Source organism: Xyrauchen texanus, chromosome 33 (assembly GCF_025860055.1).
Source record: "Xyrauchen texanus isolate HMW12.3.18 chromosome 33, RBS_HiC_50CHRs, whole genome shotgun sequence".
Lineage (NCBI taxonomy): Eukaryota > Metazoa > Chordata > Actinopteri > Cypriniformes > Catostomidae > Xyrauchen > Xyrauchen texanus.
In genome coordinates this window covers 26,606,058-26,617,683 of record NC_068308.1, presented here as the reverse complement: position 1 = coordinate 26,617,683, position 11,626 = coordinate 26,606,058, and the positions used below count along the sequence as shown (strand labels likewise).

The 11,626-nt window shown below is 39.7% G+C and overlaps 1 protein-coding gene across 2 annotated transcripts in view; it reads right to left on the bottom strand.

Annotated features, from left to right (window-relative positions):
* Window positions 1-288: 288 nt before the first annotated feature.
* Window positions 289-11,626, bottom strand: part of adgra1a (adhesion G protein-coupled receptor A1a) — a 30,649-nt gene continuing 19,311 nt past the window's right edge. For both annotated transcript variants that reach the window (XM_052103055.1, XM_052103054.1), the window contains exons 5-7: window positions 7,868-8,019; window positions 5,831-5,926; window positions 289-4,636 (exon numbers count right to left, since the gene is read on the bottom strand). In XM_052103055.1, the coding sequence (XP_051959015.1) occupies window positions 3,154-4,636; window positions 5,831-5,926; window positions 7,868-8,019 (1,731 nt within the window). In that variant the 3' untranslated portion in view covers window positions 289-3,153. The remainder of the gene's footprint in view (window positions 4,637-5,830; window positions 5,927-7,867; window positions 8,020-11,626) is intronic.

The window sequence follows — 11,626 nt, the reverse complement described above, 5'->3', positions numbered from 1 at the left end:
TTAGGTTATAGAATTATGCCTTTTAAATTGGTTTCTTGACTATTTTAAATCTTTTTCATGACTAAAAATTCAAGGGACATTATTTTGATAATGACACACCATTCACTTTAGTTGTCTGGGAGAAAAACAATTACAGTGAAAGGTGACTGAGGCTAATATAATGCCTTAAATATGTTGCGTTTCACGGAGGAAAGTCATGCTTGAAACAACAAGAGGGTAAGTAATAGACAGAGTTTTCATTTTTGGGTGATTTTTGATCTAGAAAGAACAAGACCTGAGCATCTGGTGATAAAATACATTTATTGGAAATTGTGACAAATGTAAAAAAAGAAACAACAACTGGCTTTGGGTCAGATTAGAGTAGAAATCACATGTTTTGACCAAAAAAACGGTGCAGCTCTCTCAGATATATGTGAAATCAGGTAAATCAGGCAGGTAGACAAATTCCATGTCCTACGGTACTTCAAGGGAGGGCTTATTAGTATCCATGTACTACACATCTGCAAAAGTAGGCCTTATTCTAATTTGGTGAAACACTCTGGGGTAAATAGCCAATATCAATTCCATGCAAACGTATTTCTTGTGTGGTTTTACGAGTAAAAGATGCAACATGATCCCTGAGCTCACAAAGAAACGCATAATAAACAAGGAATCTTCCAAATAGTTCACCTAAACTGACTTTCTTCTGTTGGAATTTTCGTTCATTAATTTGCACAGTATATTAAAAACAAAATGTGACAAATATGATCACATTATCTAAACATTTCAGTCTAATAACATTAATGAGCAGATACAAATGTATGTCTCTGTGACCATGTGTTTGTCATCATTTACCCTCTGCTTGTTTCACAGCTACATAAGCTACCAGTTCAGGCAATATATTATTTCTTGAAAGCTTCAGTATGTTCAGTAAATCAGCTGATTCCTGTGTGCAAAGTGAGTTGGCACAGTGACTAGATATAATCTGTTAATGAGAACCTGTCTCCTTCCTTAAAATGTGGAAAGTGATGCCCTCCTTAATTGGCTCAGACTAAAAAGGAGTACTGACACGTGGGGTTACTAGAAGCTCCAGTTTTTCCATGAAGCTGCCAATCAAATAACAATAAGTATCTCATTAGGTGTGTAGCAAACATTTTTTCTCTATGGCAAACATGTTTGAATGCTTTAGTGCAACGTTAGACTGTTGATCAATGCATAACTGATGGTTTCTATAAGGCCATTGACTTGAACTGATCAGTAACTAAATACTGTATATGCATACATCACATGTGCAGTTCAAAATGCATTCTGGCTGGGCACCTCTCTTAATGATTTGTCACCATGGAAACACAAGGAGACTATTTGTTTGCTGTTTTATGTCTCTAGATGAAAAATGACAGCTTAGTTGTGAAAGCCACATTATCCAAATATCATAGACTACTTGGTACTTTTTGGGTAGAGTAAAGGTTGTATTTTAATTACTGTAACGTTTGGCACATATAAATCACATTAAGACCGGAATTTAAAAATAGCCATGTTCATTGACTTTTTGTTTTGATTGTTTAACTGTGAAAATCTGCTAGTGAAAAGTAGAGGTCGACCGATAGTGGATTTTGCCGATACGATAACTAAGTTGGTGGGAAAGACCTATAACAGATTAATCAGCTGATAGTTTTTAAAATCAGTTTATAGAATGTATGTACTTTTTTTTTTACGAGTTCAAAATGAATAAAATCCCCCATGCATTTTTTGTTCAACCAAAATTTGTTCAACCAAAATCCCAGTATCCCAAGATTTGGTGTATAATGTGGGACTTTAAAGTATAAACAAGCCCAAAACATACCAGGGACTCATAAGGTCTGTTCTAAAACCTATTGAGCTTCCTCCGGAGACAGCATTTTAAGACATCATAGGAGCCCTCCCAACGTGAAGGCTATTCCAGAAACTAGGTATCTTAATTATACTGCCTCATAAGATACCTAGTTTTGGAAAAATTTTAAGGTAGCATCGTATATATCCTTCACCTTGTAGGCGATCCCAGAATGCACCGTGATGAGCTTGGCAGAAAAAGAAATCCAAGATGGCAGAGGAAGCGAGAGAATTTTGGATTATAAATATACTTCTAATACATTCAATACTAAAAAAGTATAGATAATTTTTTTATATCATAGAAAACAAACTATTTTACTCTAATATGTGTGTACTATGTGTATTTATGCTCAAAGTATCACATTGTTCCTCTTGCATCACCTGCAGGGCCGTATTAATGCACGGTCTTACCGGGGCTTAAGCCCGGGACTCAGTTGCGGTATTTTCCTGACGACATGCCAATGCAGAGCATCCAAATCACTCTCTTTACACATCATTTCAGTAAGGATGCTGACATAGAATAGTGGTTCTCAACCTGGGGGCCGGGACCACTACCCTAGAAGACAGCTGCCTATGTAGGCAGGAGACAGCAAGGCAGCTCACTAAGTTTTGGAACAGACCCTTATTTTGAAATGATGAAAAAAACATTGGCTATCGGCACAGATTAATTGGTAAAACCGATATATATGTCTACCTCTAGTGAAAAGTGCTGGTGTTTTATCACTTGATGATGAATCTAGAGTTTTTACTAAAATGCAAATAGGAAATGTGTGCGACTTTGGCTCCAAAAGAGAGGACTCATCTTGCACTAATGGAAATCTTGTTATTGGGTATATACACATGAGCATGTTGTCACATGCAAATAGACACATAAACATATGCACTCTTTTTTTCTCACCCATACTTAACACACATACATCCACAATTACATAATTACACATTATGTAACCATATTAAAAAACACTTACAAAAATCAGTTTGATTATAAAAAATCATCCAAATTAAATGCATGTCATGTGTTCATCAATGCCATTTCAGAATGACAAGAGGATAAAACTTAGGACAAACCAAATGGAGCAGAGTTAACTGTGAAATGAAATCTGAAAGTGGTAAGCAGAGGTTTTAACTCTTCTTTAAAGGGGAAGAGAATTCATATCGACAGATGAAAGAGCGAAGTCACAGCAGAGGGACTACACAGTAGCTTAGCTCAGAGGAGAGAGGGCCTTTGGGTAACAGCCCTGGGACTACACAGTAGTTTAGCTCAGGTGAGAAACAGGTTTGTTTGCTGTCAGTCTACACAGTGGGCTACACCGTGGTCTCATTTTTCCAAGGTCCAGTCCTAATGTTACCTGTGGAATCAGAAGTAAGTTGGCAGTCCTCGTGCTGACTATTGTTCCGGCTTAGTGTCCCTCTCCGGCTATGGGTGCCTTTCCTGCTGAGAGTAGCCTGAGAGCATGACAGAGTCACCTGCGGAGGCATCATATCCAAATGCAGCATAACATCCTCCTCTTTATCAGCCATTTTAGGACAACTATACATCAGTGGTCCCATGTCAGGATCCTCTGCCTGGTAAGAACCGGCAAAGGGGTCAATTTTAGGACAGCATATGCTCGAGAACGGGTCTGCTTTGGCACAGCACATGTTTCTGTGGCAGATGTGTCCATCGTGGCTGGAGAGTTGACTGTCCAAATGTGCGCTATGGCAGGAGATGCTATCGTGCAGGCTGTGGGAGGCCAGGCTCTCGAGGATAGGACTGGGACTGGGGCTGCGCAGCTGGTTTTCGGGGTGGGGGCTGTGACAAGACAGTTGAGTATCCAAGTGTGAGGTGTGGCAGGTGAGCGGGTTGTCCAGATGCATGCTGTGAGGGCTGTCCAGGTGGGAGCTGTGCATGCTGCCATCCATGCTGGTGGAGGTCATGTGGTACGAATAATCCCTGAGGCAGGGCCGAGGTCGATTGAAGGAGCGTGTCTTAGACCTGTCCTTTAGGCAGCTTTGCAGTGGCAGGGTTGGGCGTGGGAGTTCATCTGGGAGGGACTGTGGGTGGCTCCCAAGCAAGGGCGAGGGACTGTGCAGAGTGGCACAGCAGGTGCTTGTGTGGTTCTGGGTGGACGGTAAGGTACCCAACTTACAGTGCGGAGATGAAGAATGCAGGTGTGGGGAAAGCAGAGGTTTACCCGGGCAGAAAGTTTCTAACTGGCAGTGGATTTGGTTCTGCCCATGAGATGGGGTATGGCTGTGAATTTGGGCAGGTGGGCCAGGATTCCCTGCTGCCTTCCCATTGACCTCCACCTTTGGTTTGTTGGGGCAACAGGCCCACCACCGGTGCCAGACATCATCACGTTTTGCACAGTGCTGAATAAGCAGAAAAAGCCCCAACGTGACTGAAAATGCTCCATATAGACAGCTGAAGATCATGTCCAGAAAATGGCCCTGTGATACAGCCAATGCTCCAAACACCCAGGTGGACAGGAAGAGGAAGAGTGTAAAGGCAGTTGCCCTTAATTGAGCTTTAAAAGAGTGCTCGTTGGCCAACATGGAGGCTGTGATGGCTGTGCAGCATGTATGGTCACCATGCTCACCTGGCTCTCCACTGACAGCATGGCAGTGGCCAATTTCAGCCACAGCTAGACGCTGCTGTTCTTTGGTCATGAGCTTCAGCTCGTACTTACGCTCCGGGTGCCACTTTAGCTGCACAAATGTGCATAGAAAGTAGACGCACATTACTAAGACCAAGAAGGCAGTGGGACCGTAGAAGCCTCCTAGACTGGGTTCCCAGGCCATCCAGCAACTGCAACACAGATAGAGACAATGGCTTGTTTACATGTACACCAATACTCTGATCAGAGATCTTGGTCTGAGTATAAGTGATAATTAGATTTAAATTTACATGATTTGGGCAAACCTCTTCAATCCAGTTTATATGCTACTTGCCAATATTCTGATTATTTGCTGAGAAATGTGGTTTTAAATAATATTACAATAAACACGTAGTTGCAAATATGTATCTTTAAATACAGCTTGGCATAAGAAAAATTAGTCAGTCAGTTTGTGGGTCTTTTTTAACGATTTATTAAAAGAATTGGTTATTAAGAGTCATTTTCGACTACACTGGATGCAATGTCTGTATTGATTCACTAAAAAGAATCGGGTCATAATAGAGTCATTTGTTTGTAGGACTGCACTGGATGTGCAGTCTCTTTTGATTCACTAAAAAGAATCGGTACATACGTGTCATTTGTTTGTCAGATTACACTAGTTGCTATGTATGTTTTGTTTCACTAAAAAGAATCGCTTCATAAGAGTCATTTGTTTGAATCGGAATACACGTGCTGGATGGTGTTGTGTAACGCCCGCGAGGACAAACACATTTTTAAGATGTACTTGCCATTTTTTGGCAGTATACAGTCTTTTTTAACTCACCAACATTCAATATAGACTGCAAACAGACATTTACAACTCTAGAAAATATGTTTTCTTTTGCCATGGGGCTGTCGATTCTGCAGTTGGGGAGCACTACTGCTGGAAAACAGTACAAGAAACTGCAGTTTCACAAGAAGCTGAGAAGTAAGTGCAGCTTTTGTTACAAGCTTATGTTTTTTAACTTGTGATGAGCTTAACATCATCCATCTGCAGCACTTTAGTCAGAGTGGAAAAATGTGATTAAAGTGTTTTCATGCCAGTAAAAAGCGATTAAAATAGGAGTACTTCACATATCTTACTGCGATTATCATTACTCTGATTATTAGCATAATCACAATTTTCTGTTTACATGAGCAACTGTTTAATTGTAGCCAATGATTAAACTGACAGTGTCATAATTATTCTCCATCTAATTACAGACCTCATGGTAATTTATGCCATTAATTAAAATAAATCTCTAGGAATCATTGATGTTTGTGATGTTTAATGACTCTAAAGACAATTAAGTAAGCATATTACAATTGACAGCTAATTGGGAATCATCAGCAAGTAGTATACTCACTACGGGGCATCATCTCTGCTACCATAGTTATCCAAGCTTACAGCAGCCGTAACTCCGACTATGATTAGGGGAACTCCACTACTCACTAGATAGAACCTGACAAAAGTTGAGAGGAGAAAATTCAGAAAATGAAGAAATATATAAAGATTTCATATATGATCTCAATGATGCGCTTGTTGAGGGATGAGGAATAAAGGGACAGCTCTCCCAAAAATTTTTTCATAATTTACTCTCATGTTGTTCCAAACACCTCATGATAGCCTCGGTCACCATTCACTATTATTGAATGGAAAAAAGATGAAAGTGAATAAAGACAAACACTCTGCCATTTGGAACAATAAGAGGGTGAGTTAATAATGACAGAATTTTCATTTTTGGGACAACTATCACTTTAACAGTTCTGGTTATGATTTTACAATTCCTTAAAGGTCAGATCACCCAAAAATTTAAATTCAGTAATTTTTTACTTACCCCAGAATTGTTATAACCCAAAATGATTTGCTTTCTTTTTCTTTATACAAAGGGAGAAATTGTGAAAACAATTGGTGCACAGTGATATCATACAATGGCAGTTTATGGTGACTACATCTTGAAGCTTCAAAAGGACATAAAAGTATAATTAAGAAGTCTAATTAATTATTGTATGCACCTCATGCCTTGTTCTGAAGGCATACGATAAGGTTTGGTATGAAACAAACTGAAATCAAATAGATTATTTGGTGAAACTTTTGACTGACCACTGATCATCTGTGTGCAGCAACATTTCACACAGCATCTTCTCGCGAAATGCGTTCAAGTGAAAACTTATTTTATTTATCTAAACCAGGTCTGCCACAGCGATAGTAACAACAGAACACAACACAGCTGCACACAAACCAGAGGACAGAACTTACAAAACATGTCTGAAGAGCTTTAAGTCAAAGAATAGATGCATTTCTATGCCCAGCCTAATTTATTTGAACTGGAGAACTGATAAATCAAACTGAGAGAGGGAAGAGCCTGAAGGTCTCATTCTCTACAGGCAGAGGCCTGTATCACACACACACACACACTGGTTCAGTAGTAGGAAGAAGAGGTTCTTCCAGTTCACTTTCAAGAAACTTGCAAAACACTGCGGTATCCTGGACTCTCTGTCTGACTGCAGTTTCTGAGTGTGTATATGTGGCTTTTCCAACCTATCTCCAAGTTTACTAAATTCAAATAAATATGGGTGGGCATACAAATGCATCTGACTTCTTCAGACATGTTTTGTAGGTTCTGTTCTCTGGTTTGTGTGCAGCTGTGTTGTGTTCTGTTGTGTTCATCTCATGAGAGGGTGCTGCGTGAACTGTTGCTCTACTGCATTCACATGAACACACACAGGAGATCAATGGTCGGTCAATAGTTTCACTAAATAATCAATTAGATTTTGGTTTGTTTCTCACCAAGACTTAACCTATGCCTTCAGAACAAGTCATGAGGTGCATACAATAATTTATTATTGAATTATACTTTTGTGTCCTTTTATGAAGCTTGAAGAGGTGGTCACCATAAACTGCCATTGTATGACATCACAGAGCGCAAATATTTTTCAAAATTTTTCCCTTTGTGTTAAGAAAAAGAAAGTCAGTCATATGTGGTTATAACAATAGAATTGTGAGTAAACAATGACAGAATTTTTCATTTTTGATGAAATCAAAGAATCAAAGAGTATATCAGAATCTGTAATACTCATAGTAATTTTAAAAGAATAAAGAGTCCATTCTTTATTATTTTAAAATTACTAAAAGTACAACAGATTCTGTTAAATGGATGTTTGGAAAACAATTATTATTGCATTCACTACCCTAATAACCCTGTTGTCAAATTCTGAGATAATTTTAGATTTTAACAGAACAATAATAACAAATAAGAAATAAATTGAGTAATTCTTAAAAAAACAACAAAACAAAAACAAATTACCCATTGATAATTGTATCTAGCAACTTTGCTGTGATAACGGTTCTCAATTTCCAACTCTAGGTTGTCAGCAAATCCATGGGCATTCCTGCTGTCTACCTGAAAATGGTGGTTTTAGGGTGTGGCTGTTTGGGAGGGTCCCTGTCCTGAGGTATGGGCGGGGCCTTGGAAACTTCCTTGCAGACATTCCTGGCAGTGAAGAGCAGCCATAGCATGCTAGAGAGGGATGAGTAGTGCAAGATAATTCCAACCTGCCAACGAACAAAAAGAAACTTTAAACACTAAAAGCTTCCTCTTACAGAGCAGACTGGGCACAATAACAGGCTGGTAAATCTAAAGCAACTCCATTGTGTGAGTGCGCATGTGTGTGAGGAAGGCTGCATTCAAGGGAAGCTTGAGGTAATCCTCATCAGACAGCGAGGATGTGCAGCTGTCATCTTTGCTCCAATGCACAATTACTGCATCCAACAAACCCACTGCATCCAACAAACTCACTCATCCATATGGGGTGCTGAATGTAAAATATTATGTGCTTCCTGCTAAAAAAACACACAATAAAACTAGCCTGAGCTGGCTTGCTGGTCTAAGATGATTTAAACTGGTCTATCTTATCTCCCAGCCTTGCCAAGATAAGCTGCTGCTCAGCCAGGGGCAGACTGGGAAGAGAAATCGACCTGGGATTTTACATAGAAACTGGCCCAAAATTCTGTCCCGTTCTACATAATGTGACGGCCCATTTCAGCTTATCGCGGCTCATTCAGCCCCATTTCCCGGCCGGCCCACCAAGAAAAGTCCCAGTACTACCGATGGCTAGTCCGCCCCTGTGCTCAGCTGGTTTAGCTGGTTGGCTCAGTTTAACCCTCAGGGCAGTGACATTCAGGGCATTTTTGTCTTTTTCTATCTCAATACCAACGGCATAAATTTTGCCAAAGGTGTGTTTTTTGGGGGAATTTAAACCTCAGTTCCTATAATACATCTATAATAAACTATGTACACAAAATAGTTCCACTCAGGACCTTAAGGACAAAAATGTCCCCATTGAAACCCATTAAAACTGCAATATTTGATCCCAGTGCCATTAAAGCATAAAATCATAAATTCTATGATATTATGCTTTCATTCCAGAGGCCTGGCTTCAACGTTTAAATTTCTCAGATTAACAATTTGTATTGATTCACATATTTAATCATAGAAAAACAAAATATATATACACAGAATTCTAAATGACCCTTCTTCAAAGGCCATCACCCTTCCCATCTCCGAGCACCACTCCTGAAATAAGGGGGCTCCAGCCAACCTCCATCCCCTTTAAAGTATCTGTCTGGCGATCATGACACTGGTTAAAACTCAACTTATATGTGTCTATTCTCAAGATTGATGACCATCCCATCACCCAAAATACAGAGTCTGGGTGATACCCGAGTGCCCAATACATCACACACCAAACTCTAAACCTTCAACAGAAACTCCTGGATCTTAACACCCCCCAAAAGACATGGGCTATGGCTCCATCCTCTGATTGGCATCGCCAGCAGATGGGTGTGTCTTTAAAACCAAGCCTATACAATCTAGAGGGGGTCCAATAGAACCGATGTAATATCTTCAATTGCATAAGGCGTACCCTTGCATCTCTAGATGCAGACTTGATGTTTTTTAGAATCCTAGCCCATTTTCTCTCCTCCAATTCCAAGTTAACATCTTTCTCCCATAAAGTTGAAGCTCTGTCCCCCAGACTCAGAATTAGTAGGGAGTAATACTCTGATGCCTCATGACCTTTTCCAAAAGCAGTCACCACTCCCATAGTATCTGCCACTTTAAGGGGGTGTATGCTATTCCCAAAAATAGTACAGAGCAAGTGGCGCAGCTGTAAACACCTAAAAAACTGAGATCTGGTGATCCCAAAATGTTGAACCAAATTTTCAAAGGATCTCAACACACTACTCTCATATTGGTCACCTTGTGTAGTAGCCCCCTCACAATCCTCTCTGACCAGCAGAAAGGGGACTTATTAATACATAATTTGGGGTTCAGCCATAAACTCAAGGCAACAATTAGAAAAATATCAGATTTAAACACTCTGGACACTTTTGTCCATACCGAGTGCAAATGCGAGATACAGGGTGTAATTTAACTTCTCCGGTTAGTTTGATAGAAAGATAGCATTTGCTTTGCAATGGCAAAATAGGGGCAAGAACTTCCTGTTTAATTCAAAACCAGGGAGGGGCTCTTTCAGGTGGAAACAACCAATGAGCCAAATGTCTGAGACTGAAAACATAATAATAAAACAAAATTTTGGGTAGGCCTAGCCCACCTTTGTCAATAGACAAAGTTTTTAATACAATTATAATTTAATTATTTTTAAACACTATTAAAAATCATATTTTATCTAAATTACACAATGATGATTAATCGACTTTATAGACATTACAGTTTTATCGTCTGTTAATGCTGATATTCTGTAAAGCTGCTTTGAAACGATGTGTGTTGTGAAAGGCGCAATACAAATAAAATTGACTTGACTTGACTAGACCTATGCAATTTACAGTAATGTAAACTGGGACATTTCCCATTCCAAATGAAGGACTTTGCTATGCTATCAAATTGCTTGAAGTATGAGAGGGGGACATCTACAGGGAGATAATGTAGCAGCTAGTTGAATTTTGGAATACAATTTATTTTAATAACATTAACCCTAATATTCATCAATAAATGTAATGAAGCCCACCTGCCCACATTACTCAAAAACCTTTATATTAAAGGGTCAAATGCTTGTTGGGGACATGTAAATACTTTGCGGCCATCCTTAGCATATATTCTAAATTTTTGCCAGGAACATCAGTGCAAAAGCGACCTTCGGTTGATGTAAGAGTTTCTTGCATTCCTTGAATCGATCATGTTTCTCTCTTGTTGAATTTGCAATGTCTGAGAACAAGAAAGCCTTCCTTTGCTGCTCGCCTTTCATAACACAAGATCTTTATCAGATGATCTCAGAAATTTGGCCAGAATTGATTGGGGCCTACCTCCCTCCACGGATCTACGAGCCAGAACTTTGTGAGCTCGCTTGATTTCCAGCTTATGGCCTGTTATGTAGCAGACTCGGGAAGAGCTTGTCCAGAAATTCCACCTTATTCTGACCCTCTGCTCGCTCAGGAATTCCAACAATTCAGAAATGTTTTCGCTCGTTATGACTCTCAATGTCCGACTTTTCCCAAATGTGTTTCTAATCAATCTTGGTCGCTAGCAGATTAGCAGCTAATTTCCTCCTCGATGACTTCAGATAATTGATCCGTTTCTCAACATCTGACATTCTTGTAACCAACTCAGTGAATTTCATCTCCATGGCAGTAATCGATCAACGTAATACAGCAAGATCCTCCAAGTCAGCAGCAACTTTTGTCAGCATCACCGACATGCTCGACAGTTGACACTGAATCTCTCCTGCCGCACCGTGCAAACTGATTCCCCGGTCTGCGGCCCTGTCAGTAGTGTCAGCTTGAGCATGGAAGTGTCTTTTAATGTCTCCAGAGCCCAAGGATTTTGACATATTGTCTTTTATAGAACAGTTATGGAACAGAGTGTATCGAATCTCACCGGTTTATGACATAAAAAGTATTAAAAACTAGCAAAGTGTGCAAAGATAACCGAACCTTACATGGTGTCACGTGACTCCCCCAAAATGAAAATGTTTTATAATTTCCACCAGGTGGCGCCAACATTTCTCATGTTTAGCCTATGGTGCTTCTTTTGAATGGTAAATATGCTTTATTCCAATTTTCTGTTTGCTGTATTATAGAGCACAGCAGGCAAATTGAATAAATGATGCAGGTAAAATTGTGTGGGTGTTGGTATGGATGTCTC